Source organism: Onychostoma macrolepis, chromosome 06 (genome assembly GCF_012432095.1).
Source record: "Onychostoma macrolepis isolate SWU-2019 chromosome 06, ASM1243209v1, whole genome shotgun sequence".
NCBI lineage: Eukaryota > Metazoa > Chordata > Actinopteri > Cypriniformes > Cyprinidae > Onychostoma > Onychostoma macrolepis.
Window position 1 is genome coordinate 28,189,668 of NC_081160.1, and position 17,613 is coordinate 28,207,280.

Sequence of the window (17,613 nt, forward strand, 5' to 3'; positions counted from 1 at the left end):
AGTATGTGATATGCTATGAAAAAGTGTATCTGTCATCATTTACTGGATACCACTGTAATGTACAACTACACTGTCTGTATTGGTACTGTATACAAAATAAAAGCAATCACCTTGGTACTCTTGTAATCATCAATATAGAGCAATGCACTCCCATAGCATGTTTTTTTTTTTTTTAAGTAAGAAAGTGTCTGTTTTAAGACATCAATTTAACATGCATGTGGTTGTTATTGCCATTATCTAGCTATTTGTGCATTTATGTATTCAATAATTCAGTCAGCTATGAATACAATAAATATTAATCATTAGTAACCCGACCATAAAGTATTTCTTTATTTCATTCCATAATAATGAAAAGGTGAATAGTGAAAGTAAAAAGAGACCATGTCCTTTTTTGGTGACAAGCAGCCTGTAAACAAGGGGATAACTCAGCTGACAAACTGGTTTGACTTTAAATGGATTTTCCCTTTGTCCATTTTTATGCAAAAACATGTGACATAATGTTTTGAAGTAAGTCAAATTTATGGTCAATGCATGACATTTAACTTTTTTCCCCTGATTTTTGTCTGCTTGCATTTTAGTGCATTCTTTGATATGAATTAGGCTACTTATCACAAAATCAGAAATGTCATTCCCAGAAAATTTATTTATATCGCAATACCTGAATTTTTGCATATCCACTTGTCTTGTCTTGATTTCATTTTCATTAGCCACCAGAGTTTCTATGTCTTATCTTAGACCTACACAAAATGGAGGGTTCAGGAATTTCTTGCTCTAATGTCATCTAACAGAACACACATTAAATGGCTTACTGGCTGCAGAATGATGATATCTCTTCTCTTTATGTCACATAAATGCATAACTCTTGACTTAGAAAAAACAACTAAATAATTCTTATTGCACAACTCAGTTGAAACTACTTCTATTCAAACCCACTTGGAATTATAGGTTAGTTTCATTTTAAATTATTTTGTGGTGCCATTTCCTTATTCATCTTAAATTAAGAGAAAACATGCGTCAAAACCGTAAACATCACCTGACCTGACAAACCTTTTCCCAGACTACCTGTATGACGTCAACTCCTGCTGCAACGTCTGCTGATAGGTGTTTGCAAAATGGGCGTCGTTAACGTCGCCTACACGTCCAAGGTTCCTCAAAGACTTTGCACTAAACAGTCACCACTGGAGATAGAATCAACGTCGTAGAGTGCGAGAAATAGTAAGACAAAGGCAATGGTTTATTTCAAATCTTCAGTACATTCAAGTAAAGCTCGTCTTTTAATATCGTTTTGGGTTTGTGTTTTTGTTGTTAGCTGATTGTACACGTGCCGTTAACACGGTGTTCAAAATTATTTTAAGATCGACGATTCTTAAAGGGATAATTTCCGTAAAAACTAAAATTTCGTCTCCTTTATGTGGAGAAAATCATGTATATTGGTATAATTGAAATTTTTCCAATCAACACAAAAGGGGATTTGATACAATGAAAATTAATGGTGATGTTCTGCCTACAGTAATATGTGGCGATTTTATCGGCCGATTTTTAGCATTGTACGATTAGCTTGTCGGCAGATAACTTACTTTTTTTCTGTTTTCTGTTTTTCATTAGTTAATTTTGATTGAAATGTTTTGTTAACTAAGTGTTAATTTGCAGTTCAGCAATTTTGCATGTTTTGTTTTTGCTCTCTTTCTCTCTATATATATTAGGCCGTATTAGCCATCAACCTACCTGCATACATTGGAAATAAATAAAAAAACATTAGTCAATCATTAATACAAATGCTGATGCATTTTTTTGCAGTATGACACTATGGCATCCATTTCGAATGACCAGAATACACAGCCCACCCCTCAGCTGCTTTCAGTGGGAGAAAAGGATAGAAAAAGGCTCTTGGAGGTGTATGTAAAGCGAAGTCTCAGCCTTAACGATGGATTACAGTGTCCTCTGAGACAGGAGCAAAGATCACGCAAATCGGTTGCCATCAAAGAGCGCAAGACAAGAGATCGCAAACATTCCAGCGATACATCTCTGAACTTGACTTCACAAGCCTCCATCTCAGATGAGGACATTAGATATGAGCCCGTCGCTGAACCACCAGTGGATAAAAAGGAGACATCGTCTGAGAAGAAATCCAAAAAGTGGAGAGTTAAAGGGAGTCTGCGCCGCGACGATGGCTCTAATGCGTCGCAAAAGTCCAATAGCAAACCCAAGAAGAAGTTTCTACTTTTGGGCAAGGAGGAAGGCACTGATGCTTTATCCCCCCAAACAAGTACAGTTACTGCTGGAAATATACATTCAGGTGTGCAAGAAAATCTGGAGACTTCTACAACAGAAAGGAAGGACAAAGAAGGCAAGAAGACGAAGAAACCCACTGTATGGAAGAGTTTCTTGAGCTGGTTTTCCAAAGGAAACAGTGAAAAGGAGCAAGATCGTCAGAGAACCGAAGAACAGCTCCCTCTTTCCCATCCCTCAACACCCCAAATCTCTTGTTTGCCTTTAGCTGACACCATATCAAAAAGCGATATCAACCTGCGCCGTTCAAAATCTACGAAAAAGAAATCTTTGCACAGGAGATCATTAAAATGGAGGCGAAGTGGAGACATGTCCAGTGAAAAATGTATGTATCTCAGATTTTCTCCATGTATGTGCAACTTTATTATGGATGTTCTAATAAAGTTCTAATAAAGTTTGATTTTTTAACAGCTGTTAAGATGGTGGAACCCACTAACTCATACTATGAGAAAATGTCAGAGGAACTGGAGAAAATTGTGCATGAAGTGAAAGACAGTCCAGGCGATGACAATGCCGCTCAAATAACAGACCAGAATGGTGTAAATGGTGAGTGTTATTATAATAGATTATTTGAATAATGCAAAAGAGGTGGGTTAAATATTACACACAGAACAACACAAACCAGGTTCAGCTGGTTGTGTCTCAGTGTCTGAATTACAGCAGAATAGGAGTGAGATTAAAGGGATAGTTCACACCAAAACTGAAAATGCTGTTATCATTTACTTACTGTCATGTCGTTCCAAAATCATTCTTTCTTTCTTTCTTTGGTGAAACATAAAAGATATTTTGGAAAAAAAAGTCTCCTTTCCAATATTGTTTGATTTCAGACATTCTTCAAAATAAATTATTTTGTGTTCCACCAAAGAAAGTAAGTCATACAGGTTTGGAACGACTGAATTTGATCCTGGAGGACCAGTGTCCCTGCAGAGTTTAGCTCCAACCCTAATCAAACACACCTGAACCAGCTAATCAAGGTCTTCAGGTATTTTGTTTTCAGGGTTGGAGCTAAACTCTGCAGGAGAGTGGCCCTCCAGGATCAATGTTCCCCACCCCTGCTTTAGAGTTTGGCAGACATCATTAGCATAATATGTCATTGTACAGAAAAGATGGATGAAAATGTTTCCAAAATGTATCTTTGGTCTTCTGCACAAAAAGTAACCCAGTATACGGGTTTTGAATGATGAGTAAATAGACATTAGCCTCAGATTGTAATTTGTTCTTGTGATTTTTCTTGTTGCTCAAAGCACAAACAATGTATTTTCTAATATTTGCTCATTTTTCTATCATGTTTCTCAAACTATAGTCTCACAGGAAGAGGCTATCAGGAAAATCATAGAAATTATAAAACAGCAAGGAGACTTAATAAATATCAAGGTAAGTGTGTCTCATTCCTTCTGAAATCACTAAGTATTACTGAGACATTTTATAAGTATTGCAGATGTTTGGCTCAGTTTTAAACGGGTATGAAATGTTAAAAGCACCCAAGTATTGCCATTTTTTGCAATGTGTTATTTAAAGGAGATCCACCCATTTTCTTTAGATGCCTAATGTTTTCTGATCTCCTCTTCCCTCCCCCAGCTGAAAGAGAACAGCACCGTAACGCTTATCTGAATGGAATCACCTATAGATCCTTCCAGCAAATGGCTGATCAATACGTGCAGTCAGAAGTTCCCAATAACAAAACCCAGCCGCCTGTCGTGGCACCAGAGCTGGTGAAGTTCGCCTTCACTCTGGATTTCACAGCCAGAGTGGCTAATCTACACCGCCAAACCACGGGCCAAATCATGGGCTTCGGGAACCAGTATCTCCAAGATCGCTTCACTCACATGAGCGAGAGCCATCCGCACCTCTTTGACATTAAAGCAGAGGATCGGAAAACACAGAACTCTGAACAAGAATTCATAAGCTTGTAGAAGCATGAGCTTCTAGTTGAAATAGTTTTACTGCTTGATTTACCTTTGAAATGTAGCAACACAAAACAAAGCCATAGAAGGATTTTAAAATAGGATTTGTTTTTTGTTTAATTTTGCACAATAACACACACCATAAAGAACTGGGTTGGTAATATCATAAAACATTAATGTGAAATGTTACATAGTTTTACATCATAAAAAACCCTGTAAGAGAAATCAAAAATGTGATTTTTTTTTTGTTGACAAATTATGATGTATTTGCACAACTGCAATCATTGTTTTATTTACATAATGTATTTTTTTAATCTATGTATTATAACTCAAATTTATAAGCTTTACTCACTAAGCACACACACACACACATATATATATATATATATATATATATATATATATATTTAGTTATGTTGTAACTGTATATGCAGGCATATGCAGAATGTTTATTAATAAATGTTAAATATATTGAATAAACACATTTTGTCAAATGATGCTGATTTCATTTATTTCCTTCTAAAATTAAGTTAAAATGATGGAAAATTGTAATTAAAAATATGTATTGTTACATTAAAATATGTAAAAATTATTAAACAAATTATCCATTTTAATTATTCAAGATTTTAAAAAGCTAATTTAGTTATGAATGACAAAAAATATCACAGTATTATTACAGCCAACTATTGTCTGATATAGTTTAATGCTAATTTGTGCAATATTATTTTCATTGCTCTATTTGATCTGTCCTTAGTTTAATTATTTTTTTAATAAACAATATGTACAGTGAAATCAGTCTGTCCATAATGCATTTATTAGATTAGTCTTGCATACATAAAACAAAATATCACTGTGGCATGTTTATTATATTTTTACATTTAGTAATTTTGTCATTGTGATTTTGTCATTTTTATTGGATTTTGTTTTTAAAAAATTATTTCCATATAGCTTTTGTTTTTGTAATTTTAGTACTTTAACTTGTTTTCCTTTCATTTCCAAAGCAACATTTCTCATTTTTATTCTTTTTAAGTTTATCTAAAATTTATTTTATTTCAGTTTCAATTCATTATAATAACACTGATATGTATACATTGACATACCGTATTCATATTCTACTATTCTGCAGTAGAGACAGTAGAGACTTTTGTTTGCAATATAACACACAGTCATTCAGTCTTCCTCTTGTACATCCATGTCAGAAATAAAAGGAGAATAGAGATTCTCATCTACTTCTGTGTTTAGTAATAAACCTCCCTCATAATCTAGCTGGTCCTTCTGAAGCTGTAGTGGTTCAGGATGGCTGTCCATTTCTAACTCTAAGTTGAGCTGCAGGAGGAAGGCTGAAGATAGTGGCTCTGCATCTGTAAGGATGTCAGCTGTCTTTTTACAGAGACCACCAGATCCGGTGAACTGGAAGCAGAGGAGAGATCGTCGTCTAAACCTGAGAGGCTGTGTCTGGCTCGTGTGCTCCGGCTGGTTCTTTGAGGTTGAAGTGGAGAGACACCGTGGCAGAATATGCAAAGCAAGAGGAAGTAAAGGAAAAGAGGACCAAGGAATTAAAGTGAAGGGAAGAGATGGGAAACAGGACCAGGGTGCGAGAGCAAGCGTGGGGTGCAAAGTTGGAATTTGCAAAAGCAGGAATCTGGAAAAATTCAGGAACATCTAAAAATGTTAACAAGTTCAAAATCTACAATGCATTCACATTGTAATGTCACATAATGGAAGTTAAATGGGTTGCTAATGTCATTTCATGAATGAAAAGCTCAATCATGGATGCAAAACTTTGCTCTACTTGTTTTACCTGTTCGGCAAAAGTCCTCTCAAGTGTGCAAAGACTAACCGCAGATGTGCGATCACTTCCTGTTTCAATTCCCTGCCCGCATTCAGGACCTGGTGGGGAATTTTCTTCACCCAGCACAAAAATCTGTTTGGTGTCCAAACACACATAAAACATGTATGACAGTAGGTGCTTACATAGTTTTCTTCGTATCTCATGCACTGATAAGATACACAGAAATGACAAACACAAGCAACATATTTAGACTAAAGAGCTGACCTATAGATGAATGAGATGACGGCTGAAGCAGGCAGAGTGTACGGCAGTAGGGTGTAGGATATGAGACGATATAGCAGGATGTTGTTGTGGAAGGTCCAGATGCCAAACCGCTCAGCTAAGTTACAAAGCAAAGCTGAAGAGAGAGATTTTGTTTTAGCATGTGCGTTTATACAGTGCAAACATGGAAATTCTGTTAATTATTATATTATTGTTTAATCATTGTGCATTATACAGCTGCCTCAAAGTGTTAAATAATATTTCATTAAATAATATAAAATCAAGTGTAATCTGCAAACAAATGCTGCTATATAGATTTTCTCAAAATTAATGTTTCTGAGCCATCTTTGCAATGAAAGCCTGCATTTATTTGATAAAAAAAATACAATAAAAACAATAATATTGTGAAATATTGTTACCGTTTAAAATAGCTGTTTTCTATTTTAATATATTTTAAAATGTAATTTATTCCTGTGATGCAAAGCTGAATTTTCAGCATCATTACTCCAGTCTTCAGCGTCATATGATACTTCAGAAATCATTGTAATATTGATTTGCTGGTCAAGAAACATTTCTTATTATGTCATACAGTTTGCTGCTTAATATTTGTGTATAAAAAAAATAAAATAAAATAAAGAACAGCGTTTATTGCTTTTGATCAATTTAGTGCATCCTTGATGAATAAAAGTAAATAATTCTTTCAAAAAACACTTTTTGCTTTGATATTTTTAACATACTGCAATGATACTGCATTTTCAACACGACTTCACTGTTTAAATTCTTTTCAGGCCTGTATATCACTAGATACTGTTTGTCATATTTATTTCAGTCATGAACAACTTGTACCGCAAAAACATTTGCCCGACATGATCCTTCTGTAGAACAGGTGGGATATAAGGGGCGTAATGAGGGTAAGAGTGATGGATGGCTGCCCGCTGGCCCTCATAAAGCTCTGATGCAAGCTTTCCAGGTAAAATCAACAGTGAAAGCTGGAAGTTCATTGAATCTTTTCTGGATTGATCATGTATGTTATTGGGCTACTCACCTCTTTGTATCCATGCTGGCAGGCTGATATACAGTAACTGCTCCAGTGAGTTCAGGTTCCAGGGTAAATCGTCATGCCCATGATAGTACTCCTCCGGTAACTCATTATCCGCTTCATCTGCTTCGTCCCACCTTTTCTCTTCTTCTTCAATTATCTTATTTTCTCTGACTTCTTGCGTTCTCTTCATCTTCACGTCCTCAAGTAATTGTGTTAGATCATACCTCCACACCAGAATTATCAGATCCAGCCCCGGACACCAGATCCTGTCAGCAAATATCTGTATTGTCTGGTAACAGAACAGCTAGTCAGCAAAGTTGTCGAATATCCAAAACCTGTTAACAGTAAGTCTTATCTGGTACTCAAAACTGTATTAACAGTCTTTTATCAGCCAATAATTTGACTGAGTAAAGCCAGTGATGAGCAGAAGCAGGAGATAAGAGCAGAGTTTTTTGAATAGTCTTAGTTGTGTATGTTTCGATGCTCGGACTTAGACTGACCAGCACAATTCTAACAAGTGTTATTATTCCACAAGCAATAGCAATGGAAAATTACTGCTTCATAACAACAAACCTTGAAATGGCTGGTGGATTATATCATTGTAGCAAGTGGATTGCAAGCATGTTGTCTTTTATAAAGACCAACAAACTAAAATATTCAAAACTTAAAGGGAAAGTTCACCCAAAAACGAAAATTGCAATTATTTACTCACCATTAAGTTGTTCTGAACCTGTATGAGTTTCATTCTTCTTTTGAACACAAAAGATATTTTGAAGGATTTTGGTAACCTATACCAGTTGATTACTATTGTAGACAATATTGTCCTCCAAAATATATACTCTTTATATTTCACATATAAACCACCAGTTTATAAAAAAGTTGAGAACAAACCAACATGTAAAATTTACTTACGTCAGTTCATAACATCTTTCACGTCCAGGGAGAGAGAGCAGAGCAGCAGAAGCTCTACTGAAAGCCTGATTTTCCCTGAGCAGTGAATTGAGATCAAGCTTATTTTAGAGAGTGACAGTAGGCAGTCAGCATAACAAGGCATTGCCAGTTTATGCTATTTGGCCACCTGGACCTATTTTTATACACCCGACTAGTGATTGATGGCTGCAATAATGCAATTGACTTCTGACCAACACATGCTCAGAGGCTTTTGCCAGTCACTCATTGTGTTTTTCTCTAAGCAACATGTCCTATTTTATAAAAGTCACCGTGACCTTCCTAAAAAAAGGCTTATTTAATATATTTTCCCAGTTTGTCCCAGTTTAATATACTTATCAAAGTTCAATGGTTTAATTATCACAGTCTTCTTGATTGTTCCGACATGACAATTAGCTCAACCAATGCTATGAGTTTGGAGTAAATAAGTGAAGTAGAAGTGATGAAAAAATTAAATTTCCCCCCCAAAATTTTTAAAAAGCATTATTATTGAAGATCAGTTCCATTGAGTAAAACAATTCAAAGTAATTCCGACCATGACTTTCAACTTACAATATTTCTTAATTGTGAATTCTATCTTGCAGCATGCCTTCATATTTCATAACTGTGGATTTACAATTGCTTACAATTTGACTTTATTTTCTTATTTCAAACTTCACCAGTTTTCCCATACCATTTTGAACCGTTAAGAGATTACAAAAAATACAACCCTAATACCATATATATCCTTACAGAAAACATTGAATTCAGAACCTATTTTTGTTTGTTTGATGAGATCTATTCATCTTAGATCAGTAAGAAATATATATAAATAATAAAAACAATGTACCATTTTGCACACAAATGATCATAAGGCAGCTTTAAACACAAATCTTTTCCTTTTTTATTGTATTTTTACAGATACAAAAGAAAGATTAATCAAAGAGGCCAAAGCCCATGTCTTCATCAGACTCCTCAGATTCTTCTTTCTTCTCTTCCTTTTTCTCTTCCGCTGAAAAATAAACATGCAAATGTGAAATTACACATCACAAAGCTTCTTGGTTATTTCTGACTTCAACCACACAGTAAATTATCAGTGGACCAGAACAGCCTGTCTGAAATTAATGTTTGGACTGCTGCAATTTAGCATGAGGGAAGAAGGCAGGAATGCTACTATCTGATCCATTACAAACCATTAGTGTGAAAATGAAAATGAGAAATATTTATAGTTTTTGGTTTTAACAAATGCTTTTTGGTTTAATGGTTTCAATTTTAGTTTTCTATAAAAACCTTGGTAGCAGGTTAATTAGACTACCCACCTGCAGGTGCTTCCCCGGCAGGAGCGGCAACACCACCACCAGTGGCAGCAGCAGAAACCGCCACTGCACCACCCGCTGGAACGGAGGCTAACTTAGAGAGGCCTGTGGCAAAACAGAAGTAAACAACAAAGTGAGACTTATGAAGAACTCACAGCTCACGTGATTTTTATATTATGTAGGTCAAAGAGTAAATACAAAGCAGCCTTACCAGCATTCATGACTTCATTGATGTCTTTGCCATTCAGCTCACTGACGACCTGTTGAGTAACACCAGAGATTGAATCATTTGGGGAATTTGCTGCATTATGTGAGCACCCATCTTACTGATTAAGAACAAGCAAACAAGGGCAACAGAGTTGCATGTGCAAAACCAACAGAACTGTGTTGAATTCCTGATAAAGCTGATAATTTAGATTGAATATACCCGAGAGATTTATTTAATAGTCCTTTTTCACATTTCCGGGTTTCTCAGCAGCGGAAGTCATCATAGTTGGGATAACTTTGAGAGGAGTGAATGGGAGGGAACCACAAATATATATTTTTGCATTCCTATTTGCTCAAACAGCAAAAGAAAAACTCCACGATAGATTTTTCTCATGACTTTCCAAAAAATTGAGAGACTGATAACGGCAGTCTGAAGAGAGAACAATGTCAAATTTACAGTCTCTCCCATAGACGCTGCATTAGAAACACCCTTGCATTAGCGTTAAGCATTAACTAGTTTGTTGTAATTTGATGCAAAGATGATTGAATACAACGTATAGTGTTATAAATGTACATACATTTGAAAAAAAAAAAAAAAAAAGAGGATTTACGATGCAGATGAAATGCGTTATCAGTCTTGTGAAAAGGGTGCATATGGTAAAAGGCAGAAAACCAATTAATGTTAAGTTTAATTATAAAACACTTGTATAAAAAATCAGTTATATTGAGATGAAGATTTAAAGGTTTATTTGAACCTTGTTAAGACGCTCATCATCGGCCTCGATTCCAACACTCCCCAGGATGTTCTTGATGTCTTTGGCGGATGGGTTGTTGTTGCCACCCAGAACAGCCAACAGGTAAGCGGCCACGTAACGCATTCTAGAAAAAAAGTTACAAATATTACAACTGATTAATGGGTTTGTTTATAGTTATCTTTTATTCATATGATCTAAAGAATTTTGACCATATATATATATATATATATATATATATATTTAATGCTTGTGTATTTTACTTGAATAATAAATTAAATTTTAATATATCTAAAATGCAGCTCCAATAGATTAAAACAAAAATATCTAAACTGTGAATTAAATCTTTGGTCCCACAACGGGTACTATTAATTTTGAAAACATGGTATTAAATTACAAGTAAAATATTTCTGATATATTGTAACCTAATATATAAATTAAACTGATAAATTAACTGCTATATTGTTCCAGAGATCGAAAGAAAGCCTCCAAGTCAGATGTTTACTAGGACTGAACTGTCAAGCAGCTGACTTGGTTTATTAAGCGTGTCACACACGTGCTTGGTTTAACGTTACAAAAATCTAATTCAAACAAACGGAACATTTTCCAACCCTTTACAACTTACTGTGTTATTAATTTTAATTACATTCTGACATTTTTCTAATCTGAGCGCAAGGAAACAAAATGGAGTATGGCTATATCACTTGATAAGCGTGTGCTTACAGAGGGGGAAATGCAGTCGGGTTTTGATCACAAATACTACCTAAACATACTTTAACACTTTCAACATATAAACAAGAAGTCAAAGGAAGATTTAGTGTTAACATGTCGATATAAACATACTTTAAGTCTGCGAAAGACACGAAACGTCGGTCACGCTGCAATTTCCGGAAAAGAGAGGACGAGTAGAGGGAAATAGCTGAAGAATGCAGCAGTATGCGATGATCTGATTGGCTGCATGGTGCGCCCTGTCAAAATGGCAAACGCTGATTGGCCACTATTTTCTCCTCGTTTATGGCGTGCTGTCAATGGTGTGAGTGAATGTGACAGCCATGGTATTGTGAATCAGGGCGATGTTTGTTGATTTTAGGCATTTGTACCTCTCTGAAGGCGTTTTCCCTTTAAAAAAAAGAGTAATATAATTTATGTCAAACTTGATTTTTTTAATAAATAAAATTAAATATACATTTTATTAACAACTCTCTATTTTAAATTTAAATGTTTTAATCCCTTTCCAGTTTAGCTAACAGCTACACATTCAACATCACCTCACACTAGTGAATAAAGAGATGAACAGCTAAATCTTCTAAATCTAAAAAAATATCAGTATGAGACTAAAAAAGTAATGTAAAATTTCTATGATTTGGTCTTTTGACACTTTTGGTGGCATTTAATGGCCTTAACCCCCATTCGGTTCTGACTTTGATACACAACAACTTCTTGTTTTATTACTTACATCACTTCTTATTTTTCTTTCGCTCTCTTTTTCTAGTAGAGGCAAAAATAAAAGGAATGAGGCATGCATGACACATCTCCATATACACATAAAGAACCCTTTCTTTGTGTACACTTGAAGAGCAATCTCTTGTAAAGATAATTTTTGACATTACATCATAGCCAAATATTAGAATAGCGCCTATTTAGTAAGTAAAACAAACAGCTCCTGACATGACCACATTAAAAGAATACAAAATGAATAGACATAGAAGCTTTTTATTTACAGTAACAAAAGCTCACAATGGCAAACACAGCAATCACAAACGCTGACTCAGAATATTAAATAGATTTCACAATTGTACAGGCAATTAACACGATCTTTTATATTTTACTGAAAGGGTCCTAGAATTAGATTCAGTTTCAGTTCCATCTTGATGTAGAAAGCAGTGGAACTCTGATCAAGGAAAACAGATGTGAATTTCAGAAACGTTTACAGTTCTATTAGCTCTTCATCCTTCTCTTGTGTAAAGAGGTAAGACACAGATTCCAGAATAAACTCCAGGGTTTTCCTCCAGCTGGTCACATACCAGATCTTATACACGAATTCTCCGAAGAGCACCAGCAACAAGAGTACCATAACACTCAGGAAGATCCGATCGATGTGGTAGAGCACCTTCTCTTTGAATGTGCGTTGCTCCCACGGCACTGCGGCCCGAGCCTCGCTGTATTTGCTGAAATGGAGGAAGGCTTCCTCATCACTGTTTATCTCCTGTGTCTCCATCTCCCGCTGCTCCACAGCTCCGTCACCTTCTGCCATCCTGCTTAATGCTCTCCAAAAGTCAGGCCTTTGGAAATTGCTTTTGTAATGAAATTTCCAACTTGTGGAGACAGGCCTCTTCCCGGCGCGTCCTCTTTTGTTGGTCTTCCCTGGGCGCAGCTGAAGAATAAAGCCTGAAGTAATTTAATTGGCAGCAGCTTAATTAGTTTTCAGTCTCTTTTTAATACCTGAAGTTTGAGAACATACAAAGGATGCCTTATTTAAATGATTTGAATGAAACTAATTAATTAAATGCAGTCATTTTAATTGAGTTGGTTCATTTCCATTGTCCCCGTCAAGGCTGCTGTGCGTGTCTGACTGAATACAGCAGGCTGATTATGAACACACCTCACTAAGGAGATCACTAAGACTTAGTGACACTCAGCACTTTTCAAAATCCTAAAGTAACAGATGGCAAATAAGGGGAATAATGCTGCTGACAAAAAGGCATCTAACATGGCTTTATTTCTTTGAAAAACTTTTTCATAAGAATTTTTCATCAATTTATTCTGTAATTGTACTTATTTGAATTGTATTTATTCTGTATTTGGGAATATTTCATTGATTTAATGAACCCATTTACAGTCACTGGACTTTAAGTGTTACTTTTCCATCTGAGAGTGACTAAAGCAGTTAGGATGCAAGTATGTGCATTTACAAGTGCACATGCAAATATTTATATAACATATGGGTGTATTACTTATTACATGCAGAAAATCTTGAAGTCACAATCTTCATATTATGACATACTCTGACTGTTCAATCCTGAATTTAGTACACCTGAGTTTATATAAAAATAAGGTGAGTTAACTTATGCAAAAATTTAAGATAAAAAATTGGAGTCTGTCTGTACTTTATGAATGATTTAAACTAGCAAAAAGCTGGAAGGATAACATTTATCCATGCAGTTATTTAAAATTCTCTAAAATATGTTATTTCATTAAAGTATCTTAAATCATCAGATGATTAATCAATTTTTAATATATTCAGCACATAATATTACTTGTTGGATCTATTTCATATAACTATAACACTTTTTCTTATTACTATTCCTAAAATAATTAGGATCATATAAGATAAATATTAAGTGAAATAAAAAGTATTAAAACAGCCATATTTCTTTGAGGTGTTTTTATTAAAAAAACGTAAATAATATAAAAAACTATTGGGATATGTTCACCTACTATAACAGAGAATGATAAGTTTTAAAATAGTGCTGTCAAACGATTAATCGCATCCAAAATAAAAGTTTTTGTTTACATACGTGTGCTGTGTATATTTATTATGTATATATAAATACAAACACATGCATGTATATATCTAAGAAAAAAGTTATGTTTATATATTAAATATATTTATTTCTAATATAAAATATAAGAATATAAATGTGCATGTAAATATTCCCAAAATATATACTGTATGTGTGTGTATTTATATATACATAATATACACTGTACACACACATTATGTAACCTAAATCTTTTATTTTGGATGCAATTAATCACGATTAATTGTTTGACAGCACTATTTTAAAATTAATTACATGATAAAAAGTGAAGGACTTCTTATTAAATTTGATAGAACTCCAAACCACACGGCAGTAACAAATGCAGTGAAACCATCATGCAGCAACAATCAAAACGATGAAACACCAGAACCTGTTTTAGATATTTTATTTTTCTGCATAAAAATGCACAGAATGTGACAGTTGATTTGCTTCACATGGGCTTTGGAGGAGCTCTGGGTGCAGCACCCTGCAGGAAAAAAGGAAAATGAAGAAAATGCAGGAAAAGAAAATGCTGAGATGCACATAAACACCAAGTAACAAAATACAATGCATGCACTTTAACCCTACTAATTATTACAGACTGGCCTGCAACAGAATTTGATTGTACTTACACTGGGCCTGAAGCGGGGAGGTGGTGTTCGGTCCTTGCGGGCCTCCCGGGATCTGTTTCTCACCACCTTGCTGTGGATGGCACAGCTAACACAGTAATGCAGCTTCACGTACAGCTTGGGCAATACGTATGCTACACAGGAGGAGGAATAGGGATATAAAAAAAGAATTAAAAATTACAAGGAATAGCACACATTAAGACTTTGGCAAGGTTTAGGTAGTTAAAACAGCCACTTACAGTCAAACACACTAGCTTCTGAGATGTCCCTCACAGCGGCAGCCTCCACAATGTTCCTGATGACAAACTTCTTGATGGCCTTGTCCTTAGGAACACAGCGGGCACAGTTGGTGCAACGGATGGGCTGGACATGACCACGGCCCTTCTTTGCACGTCCGTTGTTCCTTCTCTTCTTAGTCTGTCAATTCAAAATGGAAAAATTTAATCATTAGGAGTATAGAATATAATGCAATTAACATCCTACACCTTCTGCCCAATGAATTTACATACATTTCCCAGTTGTTCATAAGCTATTTAAAAATTGCATAATATAATTTAAATTTTTACACAAAGCTTTTTCCTCGAGAGCCATTTGTTGCTTGTGCTAAATTTTAATTAATTAATATGATTAATTTTAATTTATCAGAAATTCACATTTTTCTAATTTTCAAAAACTATTAAAATAAAAATGGAAAACAAATTAGGCTAAATGTTAAAAATTCAATTTGAGCCCTGTATGCAGTTCTCATAGTAACAAATCCTGGAAAAATCAGCACACGGCAGAAATCAAAATTTTCAAATTTCCAAAAATTATATAAAAACGTAAAAAATAAACTAAGATTTGTATGTGGTTCCAATAGTAATGTAAATCCTGGAAATATCAGGAAATTGTAAATCAATAAAAAAATTATATTTTTAGGATTTCCATTATTCCGTTTATACATAAAATAAATAGCCAATCATTAACTTACCATTTTAAAATGTCTAAAAATTTCATTTCCAGGATCATTACAATGAGAACCACTTACAGACATCATATTTAATTAATTATTTTTTTTTTTTTTTCATTTTTGGACATTTGAAAATTGGTATTTCCTGATATTTCAAGGTGTTGCATTACCATAGGAACTACGTACAGATCTTAAATAAATTTCCAAAGATTGAAAATGGATGTTTTTATTTTTGCACCAATCAAAATACATGACTGCCAAAAGTACTAAAATAATCACCGTGTCGATCAACTCTTAAGTGTATATTACACTTGAATACCAAGTTAGATACAGCATCAATCTTCATATCAGCTCAGTTTACACTCAAGCACTGACAGGCTGCAGCGTCTTCCTACATAAGCAAAATAACGACTATAACACAACAAGCATCAGTACGCTGAAGAACTAATAGGCGATAATAAGCATTAAATGGAAGTATTTTACTTCATATATACAGAGTAACAGGCCTGTTCATGCCGCGTGCTACAGCAGATGCAGCACATGCTAGCCATCTTCACAAACGTCTTACTAAAACTGTCCAATAATCCGATATAGTGGCCCACATTTAATAAAATCAAATACGTTACTAACTATACTTTGTGATCACACAGTTTTCTTGGGTGTATAAAAGAGATTTCATATACTAAAACATATTCACGAATCAATCGCGAAGGCTCGCGACTCACCATCTTGAACCGGAGGCAGGAAAGAGGACCGGAAAAGGCGAACCGGAAGTAAAATCTTTCTCTGCTACACAACAAAAGTCTATCGAACGGGAAAATACTGCTTTGATGCGATGCAAACGTATATATAAACGTTTAATGGACGGAATACAATATATATTTACAATTTAAGTATATATATCACTATATGAAACGGGGGCTAATACTGCGGAAGGATATCTGAGTTGATGGCGAAGGCAGCGTAAAAGTCATGTAATAATTATTATAAATGACAGATTAAACGTCATTAATTATGATTACACAAAATAAATGTACTACTACTAATATTATTATTATTATTATTATTATTATTTCATCATGCTAGTAGGGTCAATTAAGCAGAAGTCCAATAGGGAGAGTTATGATTTTTATTTATTTATATATTTTTCTCTCTCTTAAATGTATAAAAAACAATATTTAATTAAGTTATATGTAATAACAAAAATAATAAAATACTTTTGAAAACATTTTCATAATAAATCAAAATGTACAGCAAATGTTAACTGCACTCTTAAATATTACAATAATGCAAGAATGCTCTTTATTAATATGTGACCCTGGACCACAAAACCAGTCTTAAGTGTCAATTTTTATACATCACGTTTTATACATCATCTGAAAGCTGAATAAATAAGCTTTCCATTGATGTATGGTTTGTTAGGATCGGACAATATTTGGCTGAGATACAACTATTTGAAAATCTGGAATCTGAGGGTGAAAAAAATAAATAAAAATAAAAATATTGAGAAAAATCGCCTTTAAAGTTGTCAAAATGAATTCTTAGCAATGCATATTACTAATCAAAAACGACGTTTTGATATATTTACAGGAGTAAATTTACAAAATATCTTCATGGAACATGATCTTTACTTAATATACTAATGATTTTTGGCATAAAAGAAAAATCTATAATTTTGACCCATACAATGCATTTCTGGCTATTGCTGCAACCAGTGACTTAAGACTGGTTTTGTGCTCCAGGGTCACATATGTAAGGTGCAAAAGAATCAGTTGATCTGGTGATTTCTAGATTAACTGTCTTCAGAATAAAAAGCACAATTGAGAAATTATTTCAAATTTATATTATTTTAATTAATGAATACTAAAAATAACAATACATAAAATGTATTTAAAAGAGATGCACAGAAAATTACAAAGGTTGTAACCTGAAAGGTTAGGATATAAAATCTTTGAACATGATACACTGAGAAGAATAAAAGGGGGCAAAAGAATCGAATCAGATGCTTGTATCATAATATTGTA

At 34.3% G+C, this 17,613-nt stretch overlaps 4 protein-coding genes across 5 annotated transcripts; 1 reads left to right on the top strand and 3 right to left on the bottom strand.

The window, feature by feature from the left end:
- Positions 1-538: 538 nt before the first annotated feature.
- Positions 539-4,574, top strand: LOC131541849 (uncharacterized). Of its 2 annotated transcripts, none has more exons than XM_058777827.1 (5): positions 539-1,260; positions 1,798-2,614; positions 2,701-2,835; positions 3,593-3,663; positions 3,868-4,574. In XM_058777827.1, the coding sequence occupies exons 2-5, from the start codon at positions 1,807-1,809 to the stop codon at positions 3,898-3,900; spliced, it is 1,047 nt and encodes a 348-aa protein (XP_058633810.1). In that variant the 5' UTR covers positions 539-1,260; positions 1,798-1,806; the 3' UTR covers positions 3,901-4,574. The 2 variants fall into 2 exon arrangements, with proteins under 2 accessions (XP_058633810.1, XP_058633809.1); XM_058777826.1 differs by having other exon boundaries at positions 544-1,215; positions 3,868-4,573.
- Positions 4,575-4,688: 114 nt separating this feature from the next.
- LOC131541850 (patatin-like phospholipase domain-containing protein 2) lies at positions 4,689-7,833 on the bottom strand. The gene is made up of 4 exons (XM_058777828.1): positions 7,292-7,833; positions 6,250-6,382; positions 5,995-6,117; positions 4,689-5,835 (listed from the first exon to the last, which is right to left on the bottom strand). Exons 1-4 carry the CDS (start codon positions 7,476-7,478, stop codon positions 5,364-5,366), a joined length of 915 nt encoding a protein of 304 aa, XP_058633811.1. The 5' UTR covers positions 7,479-7,833; the 3' UTR covers positions 4,689-5,363.
- A 1,262-nt stretch (positions 7,834-9,095) lies between these two features.
- rplp2 (ribosomal protein, large P2) lies at positions 9,096-11,487 on the bottom strand. Its single transcript, XM_058779226.1, has 5 exons — positions 11,334-11,487; positions 10,494-10,617; positions 9,743-9,791; positions 9,535-9,636; positions 9,096-9,227 (listed from the first exon to the last, which is right to left on the bottom strand). The coding sequence occupies exons 2-5, from the start codon at positions 10,614-10,616 to the stop codon at positions 9,151-9,153; spliced, it is 351 nt and encodes a 116-aa protein (XP_058635209.1). The 5' UTR covers position 10,617; positions 11,334-11,487; the 3' UTR covers positions 9,096-9,150.
- Positions 11,488-14,401: 2,914 nt separating this feature from the next.
- rps26l (ribosomal protein S26, like) lies at positions 14,402-16,438 on the bottom strand. The gene is made up of 4 exons (XM_058779218.1): positions 16,315-16,438; positions 14,880-15,057; positions 14,644-14,774; positions 14,402-14,498 (listed from the first exon to the last, which is right to left on the bottom strand). The coding sequence occupies exons 1-4, from the start codon at positions 16,315-16,317 to the stop codon at positions 14,463-14,465; spliced, it is 348 nt and encodes a 115-aa protein (XP_058635201.1). The 5' UTR covers positions 16,318-16,438; the 3' UTR covers positions 14,402-14,462.
- Between the last annotated feature and the right edge of the window lie 1,175 nt (positions 16,439-17,613).